Source organism: Coenobita brevimanus, chromosome 117, assembly GCF_032717465.1.
Source record: "Coenobita brevimanus isolate Jiangsu-jjx chromosome 117, ASM3271746v2, whole genome shotgun sequence".
Classification (NCBI taxonomy): domain Eukaryota; kingdom Metazoa; phylum Arthropoda; class Malacostraca; order Decapoda; family Coenobitidae; genus Coenobita; species Coenobita brevimanus.
In genome coordinates, this window is record NC_137070.1 from 2,950,677 (window position 1) to 2,968,070 (window position 17,394).

At 51.7% G+C, this 17,394-nt stretch overlaps 2 protein-coding genes across 2 annotated transcripts; one reads left to right on the forward strand and one right to left on the reverse strand.

Moving 5' to 3' along the window:
* Window positions 1–3,086: 3,086 nt before the first annotated feature.
* On the reverse strand, window positions 3,087–5,213 carry LOC145419053 (uncharacterized). Its single transcript, XM_080287299.1, has 2 exons — window positions 5,009–5,213; window positions 3,087–4,912 (listed from the first exon to the last, which is right to left on the reverse strand). The coding sequence occupies exons 1-2, from the start codon at window positions 5,211–5,213 to the stop codon at window positions 3,087–3,089; spliced, it is 2,031 nt and encodes a 676-aa protein (XP_080143425.1).
* An 11,494-nt stretch (window positions 5,214–16,707) lies between these two features.
* LOC145419054 (histone H3-like) lies at window positions 16,708–17,118 on the forward strand. Its single transcript, XM_080287301.1, has one exon. The coding sequence runs from the start codon at window positions 16,708–16,710 to the stop codon at window positions 17,116–17,118; it is 411 nt and encodes a 136-aa protein (XP_080143427.1).
* The last annotated feature ends 276 nt before the right edge of the window (window positions 17,119–17,394 follow it).

Sequence of the window (17,394 nt, forward strand, 5' to 3'; positions counted from 1 at the left end):
CCAGGCATTGGCTGATCCCCACAACTAAGGCCTCGGCTATCTGTTTCCCAATAGAGTGGAGCTCCACGAGGGTGAATACAGGCTCCTGCTGAATGGGGGCCTGGGAGGGACTGTGAGTGGCCCCGGCTGATGGGTGCTGCGGTGGCGAGGCTGGACAATGTACCACTGCAGTCGTGACAACCTGGGTGAGAGCAGGTGGTGGGGGGACTGCTGTCGTGGTGCATAGCGGTGGGCTCGGCGTGGTAGGCAGCGGAGGGAACTCTGCCTCGCTGGTGGCTGGGACTTTTTCCGTGGGGTGGCGCTGTTGGCCCCAAACAAAGGTACCTGGAGGGGCTGGAGTCAGGCTGATGGCCTGCTGCTCCTGTACCCATGCCACTTGCTGTTCGCGGCCTTTCAGTACTCTCCTCGTTCTGGCTGGGCAGCTGGGGTGCCAGGCATGGTGCAATCCTGAGCAGTTGGGACATCGGGAAGTTACAGGCTGTTTTGTTTTCAGCCTTGCCAGGCACTGCTCGGTGGGGCCTCGTCCTCCGCCAATCCCCTCAGTCGCAGGTAGGTCACGTCCCGGGGGATGAGGACGCAGCTGTCGTCGCGGCTGTAGCGGTTTGTGATGGCTAGTCCCTCTAGGTGGTTTTCCAGGGCTTGGACCATGCCGTAGCTGGTCGTGAATCCCGGTTGGACTGGGACACGAAAGGGTGGGAAGTTGGAAGGGGGTGGTGGAGGAGGCCGGACTGAGACCGAGGGGCGTGGCGCAGAAGGGGGCCTCTGAGGAGCTGAGGGGCATGGTGCAGGTGGTGGCTGCTGGGGAGCAGTCATGTGGCTGGCCGGGATTCGTTCATTTCCCTGTGTCGCTCGTGATTTTTTGCGCGACACGAGGGTCCAGCCCTCTTCATCAGGAGAGTTAACAGTAGTGGTGGCATCAGGGGCAGGCAGGGTGCCTGTGGGGGCAGTTTCCCTGGCAGCAGTGGTGGCCTCTGTGGCGCTGTCGCGTGCTTGAACACTCGGCTAGGCCTTGGCAGTAGGCTGTGGTGCACTTGCAGAGGGGGGGCAAGGCGGTCGCTTGTGAGTGCTGGAGGGGCTGCGAGTTACTTGGGGAGAAGCCTGGGAGCCTGAAGAGGTGGGAACTGGGGAAGGCGTGATCCCATCCATGGTTTCGTGAATCCGCGCAATCTTAGCTCACACGGACGAGGACGTGGTGGGAGGAGCTACCGTGGGTGTGCTGCAGGTCCGTTAGGCCTTGGAGCGGGGGGAGCAGTGGGAGGGGCCCCGGAGGAGGATGAGGAGGAGCTACTGGAGGAGAGTTTACGCTCTCGCTTCTCCCCGGTAGTGGGCTTGGTAGGGGGTGGCCTCGAGAGTGGGGAGGGGGGGCGGGCAGGCCCCTTGGGCCTGGAGGTGCATGCCACCTTCATGGTATATGCACCAGGCAGTGCAGAAAACGTAAAGGCAACTCAAGACACACACACACACACACACACACAAAGTGATAATTGATTTACTACAATATGCGCTCAATTTGTCTGTTGGGTTGACAGAACAAGTCAACTCAACAGTAAACAGATGAGCAGAATTGAAGCAAATTAATTATATAGGAATTTAATTTAATCTCAACCTGAGCAAATATATCAGTGTGAACTAATTTGTTAAATAAATCAGAACACCTGGACAGAGCTACGCAGGAGAAAGTAAATTAAATAAGAACACAACGGTAATGTTATTTAGTTTAGAAAAACTAGGTTAGGTGAGTCACGGAACTAATTTGCAATACAAACTAATTCCTCAGACAAACCCAACGAGTTAGTGTAAACTAAATATAAGACTGGGCAAAGGGAAGCCAAGAGCACAATACTAAAGTGATATTTAGTTTAGTAGAACTATGCTGGGGCAGCCACAGAACTAACTTGCAATGCAAATTAATTCCTCAGAAAGCCACAGCAAGTTGAAGTAAACTAAATATGAGGCGAAAAAAAAAAAAAAAAAAAAAACGGCCGAGAAAAAACCATACAGTGACGGGGGGGGGGGGTTCCCCGTTCTCTAAAGGACGTCGAGGGAAGACCCGTCACTGCCCAGTGAGGGACTTTCCTAACCCTAGCCCTAACAGAGAATGCCGCCCTCACCGCCTCCTATAACCAGGCCCTAAAGGTCCCCCTTCATGGAAATGCCCTGCGGCACTCCTTCAGGGTTCGGCGTCGTACTATGGTGAGGGACACTAACGGCAGGCCGGAAAAGAAACAAAAAAAAAACGCAAGAAGGAAAATTTCCTAGAGCAAGAGCAGGGCTCTTAAAAAAAGCAGGGAGAAACGTTGTGCGGTAGAGAGAGAACACACAGCTCTAGCAGCACCGGCAAGGCCAATAACAGCTCCAGTGTCGAGCAGTGGTGATTAAGGAAGCAAGCCCCCAAGACAACACCAAAAACAGGACCACGTGGAGATATAAACAGGCACAAGGCAAGAGCTGGAGAGCTGGGAGACACGTGTTGACAGCACGACTGCAGCAGCGCGAGTGACGACCCCGCTTTTTTTTTTTTTTTTTTTTTTTTTTTTTTGAAGATATCCCCATATTGTAGATGGGGCCGGGCCTTTGATTGGCCCAGTCAGTGGGTTTTTGGCTGTTATAAGATAGGTGGTAGAGGCAGCTAAGTGCCTTTATGCTTGAGGGTGCTTATAATAAAATGTATGCGCATGCAGCTCCATGTAGACATGTGCACATGCTTAGGCATGCACACATGTGTACACCGCATGTGCAAGCGCATATGTTGACATCAAGGGGACAACACATTTACACACACACACACACGCACACACACATTCATACTTGTGAGTACTGTGTATATGGCCCTCGACTCCCCTGGGGGGGTCGAGGGTCATATGCAGCTATGTCGGTGGGGGTTTGGTGCGTACTAGCTCCATGAGAGTATGGTTGTGGGTGGTAGCGATGATAGTGGCGGCAGCATTCCGGAGTGAGGTGGGAGACATGGCGGAGGTGTCGTTTACGGGAATGTCGGGGTTGAGGTGAAGTGGTCTGGGTCTTAAACTGGATGTGGCAGGGCAACGAAGGATGTAGTGCAGTAGGGGGTAGGGCGTGTTGGTGTCTCAATATGAGCATTCGGTGGGGCCTGTGTTTGTGTTTATTTCATTGTAGGATTTGTATCCAAGGCGAAGGCGGCGTAGTCGTGTGAGGGTTTTGTTGTCTTTGCATCCTTCGGATGGTGTTGTTTTGTACAGGGTGGCCATGGCATACCATTTAGCAGAGGGGGAGCCTTGTTGTACATATCCTTGGTGATCTTCTGGGTTTAGGACTTTTGCTTTAATTTTTATGTCGTGTTTGATGTGGCTTAGGCTGGTGTTGATGTGCATATCGATATTGGGATGTTTGGTGGCACTCTTTGCTAATTGGTCCGCTTTTTCATTCCCCGCAATGCCGACATGGCTGGGGATCCAGTGAATCGTGATTGATCCCCCAGTATTGCATATTTGTTGAGCAGTGTTTAAGAGGTTGCTGATCAGTGTGACATTGTCAGCTGGGGTGGGTCTTTTTAGTGAGTGTATGGCTGTGGTGGAGTCTGTGTGAATGATAATGTTGGCTGTTGGGTCGTTGTTCAGGGCGTCAGACAGGGCTGCAGAGATGGCTGCCAGCTCAGCTTGTAATGTGGAGGTTCCGTCAGGTATTCGGATGCTTTGGGTCCTTTCACCACACACGAAAGCTGCTCCTGTCTTCGGTGCAGAAATGGACCCATCAGTGTAGTAGGTGGAGGAGTTTGCGCATGTGATGGAAGCTATGCGTTTAAGGCCCTCTTGTCTTAGCTGTTGTGTTGGTGTTCGACTTTTGGCTGGAGAGTGTGGGATGAGGAGTTTTAGTAGTGGGGGGCTCCATGGTGGTGGTGGTCGGTAGGTTGTGTTTGGCATGTCGGGAGGTTGGTGCATGAAGCAGCTGGTTTGAAAGGTGTGAGTGGCTTTGGCGACACTGTGTGTCCAGCTGTTTGACAGTATTGCAGGGTCGAGTTTGGAAGCGGCTGTAAGTCGTGACAGGACAGGGAGGGGGGAGGCAGAGTGTGCAAGCTTTGCTGCCAGGCCTGCTGTTCTTGCCTTTATGCGAAGGTGTAGGGACTCAATGTTACACTCTAGGCGGAGGTTACATAATCGGGTCCACATTGGGGAGCCAGTCATGGTGTGTAGGGCGTCGTTTTGGATCACTTCAAGTTTGGTGACAAGTTTTGGGTCAATGGTTGGTAGGGCTGGGGCAGCATAGTCCACTATCGATCTGATTGCCTGGATGTAGAAGAGGCGAAGAATTTTGTATGAGGCTCCCCCTCCCTTTCCTGCCAGGGATCTTAAGGCGCTGAGTCTAAGTTTTGTTCTTTCTTTGAGGTACTGGACTTCTTGTTCAAATGAGAGTTTGTGGTCGAATATGACCCCTAAGTACCGGTGGGTGGTGACGTACTCTATGTGAGTGTTGCCAAGGTGTAGCTTGTCTGTGGGGGCTTGTATTCTGAAGGGTAGGGCTTTGGTTTTGGTGGCATTGATTTTAAGGCCAAGTTCAGTGCACTTTTGGTTGAGTTTGGTTAGGGCTGTCTGGGTTTTTGCATGGTAGGGGCCACCCTGTGTGACTAAGGTTATGTCGTCTGCATAGCACAGGAGGCGTGTACCAGGGCCTAGGTTGGTATGTAGGAGGCACTCAACCAGTGTGTTGAAAAGGATGGGGCTGAGTATACTGCCCTGTGGAGTACCATTTATATGATGGTGTGCAGTTGAAATGTGACCCTGGAAACGGACAGACGCTTCTCGACCCTCGAAAAAGCTCTCGAGCCAGCTTAGGAGGCGACCCCTCACCCCCCTGCCTGCCAAGGTGGCGAGGATGGCCTCAGGGCAAGCCAGCTCGAAGGCCTCCAGGTCGATGAAGACGGCAAGTCCTTTGCCACCTCACAACTCTGAGAGGAAGGAACTTAGGCACTCCGCTGTTCCCTTGCCCTGGGTGTAGGCAAAGATGTGACTGTGGGGGGTGGGGAGAATCTAGCGGAGGCGTCTGTGGATCATCCTCTCAGCTGTTTTGCTGAGGCAGCTTAGAAGAGAGATGGGTCTGAAGGCTTTGGGCTCATGTGGCTTTGGGATGGGGTGGATGGTGGCTTGCTTCCATTGGCTGGGGAGTTTGCCAAGGTGCCAGGAGTGGTTTAGAAGGTCTAGGAGGGCGTCCTTGGCAGTGGGGCCAGCGTGGGAGATCATAGAGTATGTGATGCCATCGGGGCCTGGGGCTGTGTCGGCGCTAGACTTCAGGGCTTGGTTGAGCTCATCGATGGTGAAAAGATGGTCTGAGTCAGCTGCGCTGGTCTTGCTGGATGTGATGAGGTCTGCTCTGGCTTGGTGCAGTTCCTCCTGCCGTTGCCTGCGGTGCCTTCTGAGAGTTGAGTGGGGGAGGTTCTTTGTGCAAATGTGGAGGCTAGTCTTTCAGCTTCAGCCTGTGGGTCAGGGTGAGAGGGTGGGCGAATGGGATGGGGACTGGAGACAGCTCTCAGTTTCTTCCATATGGTACCCAGTTTGGAGTGGGCCCCCAGGGATTGGCACCACTCTGTCCACTTTTGCTCCTTGATGTCATTTTTCTCAGAGATGGAGTGCCTTATCACTGCCTGAAGGTAACGGAGGCCCTCTGGGGAAGGGTGAGCCCTATAGAGTTTTTTGGCTCTATTTAGCCTCCTGTTGAGCTCCCGCACTCTGTCACAGTAAAACCAGTGGTTTTTGTGGTGTACATTTGGCACAGTGGTTTTGGGGATGGATGCTTCGGCCGCTGTGCGGAAGGCAGTTGTGAGGAGGGTGGCATGGTCATCGAGGTCTACTGGAGGTGGAAATGATGTTGTTTTTTCCAGTGTGCTGGAGAAAAGGTTCCAGTCGGCTCGCTTGGTGTTCCCTCTGGGTGGGGGGCCAGGGGGTTTGGGAAGGAGAGCGACATCAATGGAGCAGATGATGGCATGACGGTCAGAGGTGAGGGTGGGGTGCAATTCCCAGTTTGTGAGGTTCGCTAGGCCAGAGGAGGCGAAAGAGAGATCGAGTCTGCCTCCTTGTAAGTGAGTTGGCGTTTGTGGGTTGTTCAGGAGCGAGATGCTGGGTACCTCTTGTAGCAGCTCGGTTATGTGGCGACCGGTGGCGTTTGTTGTTGATGTCGAGCCGAGGCAGGGGTGGTGGGCGTTGAAGTCTCCTCCGACAAATATTTGAGAGGAACTGGAGAGGGTGAACACTTCTTCAAGGTTGGCCTCGGTGCTTGGGGAACGGTAGATGTTGTAGATGTGGAGGCTGTCATTTGCCAGTGTGATTGTTATGCCCTGAAGTTCAGTGTTGTCACCGCAGGTTGGAAGAGGGTTGATGGATCTGGTGTGGATGTGGCTACGGACAAGTATGGCACAGCCCCTGGGGCCTCCAACTGCCTTAGGAAGGAAAAAGGTGGTGAAGCCACGCAGACGGAGTGTACGTTGTTTACTGAGGAGCGTCTCCTGGAGGAGGAAGATGTCGATGTTATCTTTGTGAGCTGCTTCCTCTAGCAGGGAGCGCTTGGAGGCCACACCTCGAACGTTCCATTGGAGTATTCGGAGCTTGGAGGTGGGAGGGGGCTGTTGTTGTTTGTCAGGGATGGGAGGGGAGATTGTTAGCTCTCTGCATCCATGTCTGTCTGTGTTGGTATGGGAGATCGCGAGCGTATTCTGTGTGGCGTCTCCTTGGTGGTTTGCGTTGGTTTGCGCTTGTCTTTTGCTGGGCATGGGGGATCGTGAGGGTAGTCTGTGTGGTGTCTTGTCTGTGTTTTGTGTGTGCCTGTGAGTGTCTTTGGAGGAGCTGTGTCGGCTTCTGTGCTTTGTCCTGCCTTCCCTCGACCGGGATCGGCTCCGTCGTTCGCTTGGCTCCTGGTTCAAGCGGTGTTGTGGTGCTGGCTGAGTGTGTATTTGTGGTGCTGTGTTCAGAGGTGAGTTGGCTGGGGAGACGGATATTGTTGTTTGGGGAGCCAGTGTTTGTGTCTGAGGGGTGTTGTGTTGCTGAGGAGCCTCGACGTGGCAATCCGGTGGGGGATTTTCTACAAATTTGTCGATGGCCCTGGTGGCTGCAAGGGATATTCCTTCCTTGTTGAGGGGACAGCCGAGCTGCATTGCTAGAGTGGTGGTTATGGCCTCGGCTAGTTGCTGCCCAAGTTGGTGGAGGCCCTCTATTGTGACCAGCATGCAACCAGGAGGTGCAGTGGGGGTTGGAGTTGGGGTTTGAGTGGAGGATTCTGGCTCCGTTTGAGTGCTGGTGTTCTGTTTTGCATTGGAATGGCGTGTTTGTTGGGGGAGAGGCAAGGTTGGGGTGGTGCTGTGATGTGTTAGTGTTGCTGGTTTCTGATGCAGCGACTTTGCAGGCTGTCGAGTGCCTGTGGACAGTGGAGGGAAGTCTGTCTGGGTTAGGATGTGAGGGTGTGAGGGAGTGGGGGTGTTCTGCTGGCCCCATGTGAATGTTCCTGGTGATGCTGGTATCAAGGCCGCCCTCTCCTGGATCAAGCAGTGCTCCCTTGCCATGCCTCTTTGGACTTGGTCCTTTCGGGCCAGACAAGCTTTGTTCCACGCATGGTGGTTCCCCTTGCAGTTTGGACATTTCGCTGTGATGGACTGCCCTGCCTTGAGCTTGTCGAGGCATTGTTGGGTGGCATGGCGGTTGCTGCAAATGGCACATGTTGGGGGTCTGGTGCATTTGGGTTGGTGGTGTCCAAATCTTTGGCACTTGAAGCACCTTAGGGGTTCTGGGGTGTAGGGGCGCAGGTTGAAGGTGCCCTATGATTTGAGGTCGAGAGCTGTCTGGATGGGTCCTCGAAGGGTGACAATAACCTGCTTGGTGGGTTCTCCCTTGACCTCGCATCTTTTGGCCTCTTCTACTTGGGCGTGGTTGAGGATGGCTTGAATGGGAAAATTTAAGGGATAGTGTTGGATGACTAGTTTCCTGGTGGAGAGGTTGGGGTCGAGTTTTGTAAGTTGGAGGGGTTTGCCTGCGACTGTGTTGGTGTGGTCAAGTGTTTCGTAGGTGTCTTCGTCTAGAGGGACTAGGATGGTGTTGAGGTTCTTAGTCGCCTCTAGCTTGAAGTTGAGGTGGGGGAGCTCTGTCTCAATGGCTGCCACTATATCATAGGGCGTGGGGAAGGCGTCATTTGGGGATATGAGGAATGCTGGGTGCTTGGTTGGGGGGGCTCTGGTGAAGTCGGTGGTGTGCTGGCGGCTGTCTTGACAAGGTGCAGCAGGGGTGGAGCGATTCTGGGTGTTCTCAGTGGCGTTACCTGCTGGTGTTCTGTTCCTTTTGCCTGCAGTCTTCCTCCTGTTGGTGACAAGGGTGTAGCCGTCATTGTTATCCTGAGAGTCAGTGGGTGCTTGGCTTGTGGCAGCAGCTGCATCAGTTGAGGGTGTGGGGTTAAGGCTTGGGTTGAGGTCAGATGTGGGAGAGTCGTCAGTGTCCATGGCTGGGGTGGAAGAGTAAAAGTCGTCAGGGTCGTGGTCTGGTCCAGTGAGTCTGGGCTTCTTGGCAGAGGAGCGCAGACTAGTAGCAGAGGTGGAGGGTCTGCTGACCCATCCTCTGGGTCGGAGGTGCGGTGGGAATCAGACGTGTTCATGGCTCAATAAAAAAAAAAAAAAAAAAAAAAAAAAAAAGATAGATATATATGTGTGAAACACTATATATATATGTAATTTGTTTATTTATTTATTTGTTTACATCCTCATTAACTAACATGTACACATATACATACACACACATACACATGTACACTAGTAATGTACACATGTACGTACGCCTATGTACACATATATATGAATAAGAGAAGATAAACAATTAAATTAAAGAAACAAACAAATGTCAGCGAGCAATCCGGCGGTTCCCTACAGTGCCGGGGGGGGCTTACTCCCACCCTCTAAAGGGCGACGAAGAGTACCCCAGCACTGCCCCGTGAGGGACTTACCTAACCCTAGCCCTAACAGAAATGCCTACCCTTACCGCCTCCTATAACCAGGCCTCTAAGGCCCCCCCTTCATGGAAGTACCCTACGGTACCCCTTCAGGGTTCGGCTTCGTACTACGGCAGGGACTCTAAGTGGCAGCCGGAAAGCCAGCTGACAAAACGAGACAGAAAAATGAGCCAGAACAGTCGGTAGGTAACTGTGAAATAGTCACGATAGACGAGAAAGTCTTAGGAAATGTAATCCAAAGTTCACTATCCAGAGACGGGACGAGATGTCGCTGCTACGAGCGCTGGGCAGGAACTGTGACGACCCCGCGTTCGTTCGTTCGTTCACGATTTCCTCTCCTATAGAGAGGGCCGGGCCGTGTATTAGCCCGGTCGGTGTTTAGTGCTGAGTTGTATGGGTGTGCCGTGATGGCTGAAAGGACTTTTTATTCGGGGGCAGAAACCACCGTGGTGGCTCTGTGTTTTAAAATTACATATACATATACATACATACATACATATATACATATATATAGAAATACATATACATATATATATACCCGCATACATATACATATACACATATGCATCCACACATACACATATACATACACACATATATACAGATATATACATACGTATACACATATATATACATACACACCTATATATATATATATATATGCATACACACACATATACATACATAACTACATACATATATATATACATACACATACATATACATATATATATATACGTACACGCATACACATGCATACATATACAGATACATATACATACATATATATACATACATACACATACATGCATATACACATATATATACACATATACATACATATACATACACATATACATATATATATATATAGAGAGGTCACAGGCACGCCCTATGCCTGCATACGTTGAGGCATGAGTATCAGCGCAGGCAGGCACAAGCGTACGAGTGACATTAGGGGAGGGGGAAGGGGATTACAGGGTTGGGGATTAACGGGGCTAGGGATTAACTGTACGGCTGGTATTAGGAGGGGGGGGGGGAGAGAATTAACTGTGTTTACCAGTGTGGAGATGGGCGTGTTGGCTATTACTGAGGTGGCTGCCTGTCTGAGTGTTATTTCTAGCTGGGGTGTGATGTTAGCGCTTGGTATGTAAGGGTTGGGGGGGGTGGCGGGTCTTACGAGTTTATTGGTGGCTGGGCAGCGCAGTATGTAATGGAGGAGCGGGAAGGAGGTTTCGGTATTACAGTTTTCGCAGGTTACGGTTTGGTTGTTATTCGATTGTATTTGAGCAAGGCTCTTATAACCTAATCTGAGCCGTCTGATCTTTTTGAGTGTTATGCTGCTCATATTGTGTACAGCAGGTATGGGCTTATATTTGGTAGCGTTGGCGTACCATAGAGCAGAGGGAGAGCCTGTATTGACTTGCTGTCGGTGTTCCTGAAGATTGAGTTTGCTTGCTTGAGTTTTTATTGATTTTTTTTTTAAACTGAGGCTGGAAGGGACGTCTACTTGGATGTACGGGTGCACTGTAGCATCCTTGGCGAGGCGATCAGCATGCTCGTTGCCTGTGATTCCGACATGACTTGGAATCCAGTGAATGGTGATTGTACCGCCTGCGTTTTTAATCTCCTGAGCAGTGGCCATTATATCAGTGATGAGGTGGATGTTATCAGATGGTGTCTGGGTTTTTAATGTTTGGATGGCGCTAGCTGAGTCTGTATGTATTATGATGTCTGACGTGGGCGTAATTTCGAGCGCATCATCTAAGGCTGCTAGGATTGCCACTAACTCGGCCTGAAGGGTGGATGCTCCGTCGGTTATTCTGAGGCCATACGAGTGATCATGGCCTGTGACTGCCGCACCTGCTTTACCTTCGTTTACGGAGCCGTCTGTATAATAAGTGGCGGAGTTAGGGGTGGTGATGGAGGCAATTCGCCTAAGGCTCTCTTGTCGCAACTGCTGGGTGGGGGTTGTGGCTTTGGGGGGGAGAGCTGGCGATAATGAGTTTGTACAGTGGAGGGCTCCAGGGTGGGAGGGGGTGATACGCATCGCTTGGCGTATCAGGGGGGAGGTTCAAAAGGGGAGTAATGTTGTAAGTGTGGGCGGCATTGGCGACTTTGTGGCACCAGGTGTTGGTGAGTAAATCTGGGTGTAGGTTAACTGCCGCAGTTATTCTTGTAAGAACGGGTAGTGTTGAGCCTTTGTGCGCCAGCTTGGCTGTTAGGTTGGCGACTCGTGCTTGAATTCTGAGGTTGAGGGACTCCATATTGCACTCGGCGCGAAGATTGCACAGTCGCGTCCACATAGGGGAGCCAGTAATGATTCTGAGTGCTTCGTTTTGTACGACTTCAAGCTTGTTAGCAAGCTGAGGGCTAATGGTGGGTAGGGCGGGGGCAGCGTAGTCAACGATAGATCTTATCGCCTGAACGTAGAAAAGACGAAGTACTTTAAATGAGGCTCCTTCTCCTTTCCCTGCAATTGCTCGAAGGGCGTTAAGTCTGAGTTTGGTAGTGTTTTTAAGATGTTGTACTTCATTGTTAAAAGAGAGGTTCCTATCAAAATATACCCCCAGGTATCGGTGTGCGTTCACGTATTCTACTGGGGAATTCCCTAAGAAGAGCTGGGCTTGGGGGGTGGGAATTCTGATAGGAAGGGCTTTTGTTTTTCCCGGGTTTACTTTGAGGCCTAATTCCCGACATTTCTTGTATATTTTCTCGAGTGCTTTCTGAGCTTTTTGTAGGTGGTTGCCGCCGTATGTGACAAGGGTGATATCGTCAGCATAACATAGGAGGCGGGTTCCCTGTCCTAGGTTTAGGTGGAGAAGGCACTCTACAAGGGTATTAAAGAGAGTTGGGCTAATTATGCTGCCCTGTGGAGTACCATTTATGTGCGGATATGCGTCAGAGAGATGGCCTTGGAAAATGACTTTGGCTTTTCGACCTGTGAAAAAGTTTTCCAGCCAGCGCAGGAGGCGACCCTTGACTCCCTTGTTGGCAATGGTAGTCAGGATGGCCTCAGGGCATGCCAGCTCAAAAGCTTTTTCCAGGTCTATGAAGACTGCTAGTCCTTTGCCTCCACGGAGCTCGGATATGAATGAGCTAAGGCATTCCGCCGTGCCTTTGCCTTTTGTGAAGGCAAATAGGTGGTCGTGGGGGGAAGGGGTGACCCAGTCCAGTCGGGATTTGATTAGTCTTTCCGCTGTTTTGCTAAAACAACTGAGAAGAGAAATTGGTCTAAATGTCTGGGGGTCTAATGGTTTTGGTATGGGGTGGATGATGGCTTCTTTCCACTGTGCGGGTAGTTTACCTTGTTGCCACGAGTGGTTGAGGAGGTCGAGGAGGGCTGCTCTGGCTATGGGACCTGTATGTTTAATCATTGAGTAAGTTATACCATCTGGACCAGGGGCGGTGTCTGTGCTGGTTTTGAGAGACCGGTGTAACTCATCGATGGTAAAGAAGTGGTCAGTGGGGGATGGAGTGTTTTTGTTCTCGGTAATTAGTTGGTGTCTCATTGGGTGTAGGTGTTCCTGTGTTTGTCTGGTTGATGGGGGGAGTTGGGTTGGGGATGTTCTCTGTGAGAAGGTGGTTGCTAATCTGTCGGCCTCGCCTTGTGGGTCAGGGTGAGTCGGGGGGCGGGTGGGGCGGGGGTTTGATATTGCTTTAATTTTTTTCCAGATGTTGCCTATTGGTGAGTGTGCACCTAGTGATTGACACCATTCCAGCCAACTACGTTCTTTTAGAGCATTTTTTTCGGTTGTGGTGTGCCTAATTACCGATTGTAGATAGCTGCGGCTTTCAGGGGTGGGGTTAGATCTATGAATTTTTTTTGCTCTGTTCAGCCTGTTGTTCAAGATTTTGACCCGGTCGTTGTAATACCAGTGGTCTTTATGGTGGCCCCTGGGGGGATTAGTGATTGGGATTGACTGCTCAGCAGCAGAGTGGAAGGCGTCTGTTAGCAGATTGGTGTGTTCTTCTAGATTAATTGGGGGATTGAAGGTGCATAAATTTTCTAGGAGAGTGGTGAAGCGTGTCCATTCTGCTTTCTTTGTGTTCCATTTGGGTGGGGGATTGGGGGGCTTAGGGAGTTTGGCCAGGTTTATGGTGCATAAGATGGCGTGATGATCTGAGGCAATGGTGGGGTGTATTTCCCACTTGGCGAGGTTCGCGATGTCACTGGTGATAAATGACAGGTCAAGTCTGCCTCCTCTCAGGTGCGTGGGGGACTGGGGGTTGTTTAGTAGAGTTATGGATGGTATATTATCTAATATTGTTGCGATATGGCGGCCTGTCTGGTTGGTAGTTGCTGAGCCCAGGCGTGGGTGGTGGGCATTAAGGTCGCCTCCTAAGTATATATGTTCCGTGGCGGATGTTGCGAGAGCCTCATCTAGGTTTAGTTCAGAGTTTTGGGAGCGGTATGTGTTGAAAATTTGTAGTTGTGTGGTGGCAAGCGTAATGGAGCAGCCCTGAATTTCCACTCCTTCCCCGCAGTTGGGTAATGGGTGAATGGGTTTGGCAGGGATGTGGTTTTTAATTAAGATCGCTGATCCTCTGGGGCCTCCTCGGGAATAAGGGAGTGTGAATGAGGTGAAGCCTCGTAATTTGAGAGATTTGTGGGCTGGGATTAAGGTCTCTTGAAGAAGGAATATGTCAACTTGGTTTGTGTGGGCTGCCTCTTTGAGAATAGAGCGCTTGTTAGATGCGCCTTGAATATTCCATTGCATGATATTGATGTGTGGGGGGTTGGTGGGGTGTCGTGGTTGGGGTTGGGGGGCAGTTGTGGGTGTAGGGGTGTGTGTGTGTGGGTGTTTACTCGTCTGTGTTCATCCATGATGGTGTTGAGTTGTCTGTGTCAGGTGGTGTTGGTATCGGTGAGGGGCGTCGTGAGAGTGGAGATCGGGAGTGCGATTTGTAGGTGGTGTCTGTCTCCATGTGTTCGCGTGTGGCAGAGCAGGATTCGTGTCGTCTTCTGGAGGGGGATGATGTTGATGATGATCTGGATGTGGAGTGTGATGGTGTGGTTTTACGGGGGTCTTTGTTTTGTCGGTTTTTGGGTCTGTGGCGTTGCTTCTGTGGTTGTGGGGGTTGTTGAGAGGGTGTGTCAGGTTGAGGTTGTGTGGGGGGTGTGTTGTGTGCTGTGTCTTGTTTGGGTGTGTGTGTGTAAGTGGCGTTTGTGTTTTCTGTAGGTGTGGGTGTGGGTGTGTGTAGAAAGTTTTTGGTGTTTGTGTCGGGGGTGGGGGAGGTGTTGTGAAGGCTATGAATAGAGTGGTAGAGTACTTTAGTAATGTCTGCAGTGGGGACTGATTTCCCTATGATGTTGGTGAGGAGAGTTGCTAGTCCCTGGGCTATGCTGTTTGTGATGTGTTCGAGGTCTGAGGTGGTGAGAGTGGTGGGGTGTGGGGGTTGAGCGGGGGCTGGTAGGTGGGTCTGTGTTTGGGTGGAGGCCGTTGTTTGTGTGCTGGCATTTTTGTGGGTGGGTTTAGGTGGGAGGGAGGGGGTGGCCAGTGTGGTTTGGTGAGGTGTGGTGGGGGGCTGGGGGTTGTTATGAGTGTTGTGGGGGTTTCTGTGGGGAGCTGGTAGCTGGGGAAAGTTAGTTGTTGTTAGATTGGGTGGGTTTTGGAGATTAGCTGGTGTTGGGGCAGGGTGGGTTGTGTTTTTATTCTGTGTTCCCCATGTGAAGGTACCTGGTGGAGTTGGGGTGGTAGTGATTCTCCCCTGGGTTGCATTTGGATTGTTGTTGTTGCCTTTATTGATGATACCTTTGCGGGCTGGGCAAATCTTGTTCCAGGCATGGTGGCTGCCATGGCAATTGGGGCACTTAGGTGTGACCGGCTGTTTAGCTTTGAACTTATCCAGGCACTGCTGTGTGGGGTGGCGTCCGCTACAAAGGGCGCAGGTTGGTGGTCGTTTACATGAGGACTGGTGATGGCCAAAACGCTGGCAGTTGAAGCAGCGCAGTGGCTCGGGGGTGAAGGGGTGTAGTTCATAATTGCCCCATGTTTTGAGGTTCAAGGAGTCGGGGGTGGGGCCGCGGATGGTTACCATTACCTGTCTTGTTGGTTCTCCCTTAACGTTGCAACGTGTTGCCTCCTCTACCTGTGGATGTTTAAGAATGGCTTCGAGGGGGAAGTTAAGGGGGTAGCGTTGAACTACAAGCTTCCTTGTGGAGAGATTCGGGTCTAGTTTCTGTAGTTGGATGGGTTTGCCCTCCACTTCGCGCAAGTTTTCTATGATGTCCCGGGAGGCAATGTCAAGGGGGACTATTATAGTGTTTAGGGCTTTCGTTGCGATCATCTTGAACTGAAGGTGTGGGTGGGAATTTTCTATGGCTGCTATAATGTCATAGGTGTTATTGAAATTATCCTGTTTTGGGATGAGGAAGGCAGGTAGTTTGGGTGTGGGGGGGGGTGTTTTTGTGTTCTGAGTTGGGCTGGTTGGGTGGGGGCTGGGCGAGTCTTGGGCGGTTTTTTTGTTCTTTCTGTTGCAGACGAGTGTGAAGCCGTCGTCGGGGTCAAGAGTGGCGGTGGCTGATTCGTCATTGAGTCCCTCCTGGGGGTTTAGCTGAGCGGTGTTGGCATGCTGGGCAACGGTGGCGTTGTCAAAGTCCATGCTGAGGTAGTGGTCATCGAGGTTGAGGTCAGAGTCGTCGAATCTTGGTTTTCGTCCTGCTGGTTTGTCGAATTCAGAGGGGGTTTCTTCTGCATCATGGGTTCTTTTTTTGTTTACCATCCTGGGGTCACGGGGGTTGAAGGGGGGTGGTGTTGCGTTTTTCTGGGTTTCATCACGGCTCGCCATCTTGGCGGCCGTCACACACTCTTTCACTCTACCTATCACTCATTCATTCACACAGAGAAAAGAAGACGCCTGCCTACAGTGGTGGTGCTCTGTCCCCCCGCTAGCGGAGGCCGCGACAGTCCTTACCACTGCCCCCGAAGGGTCTTGCCTATCACCCTAACCAGTTTTTGGCCACCCCGGTGTTTCCTGTAACCACCCCTGCTAAGGGGCCTCTTTGTGTACCTGGCCTAACGCCAGGAAACCGCAGAGTTCGGCGTCGGAAAGACACTGGGGGACACTAAGGCCGAAAGGAAGGATTAGTAGAAGGGGGGGCGCAACCCACGATAGGGCGAGTGCACACAAGTGTGTGCACCCCGGTACACAATCGTGGGGCGGAGCGGCAGTGGCTGCGGGGACAGCAGCTTGGTCTGCGCTGGTGATCGTGGCGAGACAATGTTGTAGTCTGAGGTTGCAGCGTGGGAAGCTCTGAGAAAAGCTCACGTAGAGAGCGCCGTGTCACTCTTGCAGGTAGAGTCGAAGGTGGTGGTGTGCCTACTTGTTTCTGCTAGTAAGTGAAACACGGGTTGCTTCTGCCGTAGAGTTCGCTGGATGATGTCTGCGCACTGAGACGCTGGAGAGGAATGACGACCCCGCTCGCCAACCACCCTTATATAACCCAGTGTCGGTCGTGCAAGTACGAACCTTATCCATCTAACCTTGATTTCAGGCCAAATCCCCACCCCAGCTCCCAGGAGGCCAATCCTAGAGAGGTGTCGTAGCCAGGTCACGTCACAGGGCATGCCAAATTTTGCAAGCAAACCAGGAATTGCATCGAAAAAGCATGAACAGTAAATCACCGCCATGTACATCACACGCCGACCACTCACACGCCGCCAGTCCTGAGACAGGCGGCATAAAAAGGCCGCTGCCAGGCGCGGCGCGCCAACACTCTCGCTCTTCTCGCTCGCTCAGTCACGCTCAGCCATGGCTCGTACCAAGCAGATTGCACGCAAGTCCACTGGGGGCAAGGCCCCTCGCAAGCAGCTGGCCACCAAGGCCGCTCGCAAGTCCGCCCCTGCCACCGGCGGCGTCAAGAAACCCCATCGTTACAGGCCTGGCACTGTGGCCCTGCGTGAGATCCGCCGCTACCAGAAGAGCACTGAGCTGCTTATAAGGAAGCTGCCATTCCAGCGTCTCGTCCGTGAGATTGCCCAGGACTTCAAGACTGACCTGCGCTTCCAGTCCTCTGCCGTCATGGCTTTGCAGGAGGCGTCTGAGGCCTATTTGGTCGGTCTCTTTGAGGACACCAACCTGTGTGCCATCCACGCCAAGCGTGTAACAATCATGCCTAAGGACATCCAGCTGGCCCGCCGCATCCGTGGCGAGCGCGCCTAAGGCGAGAGGCCCCTCACCTCGATCGAAAGAAATCTCGGCCCTTTTCAGGGCCAAAACCCTTTTTCAAAGAGAGATGATGACAGACCCTCAGTTTAGGTTTCCATATATCAGCTCTTGCTTTTCCGCACACACACACACACACACACACACACACACACACACACACACAAATGAACTCCATTACTTACCTACATGCATGCATTCATTCATTCATTCATTTTTTTTTTTTGAAGGGGGGGGAATACTTGCCTATTCGTTTATTTCTTTTATTGATCT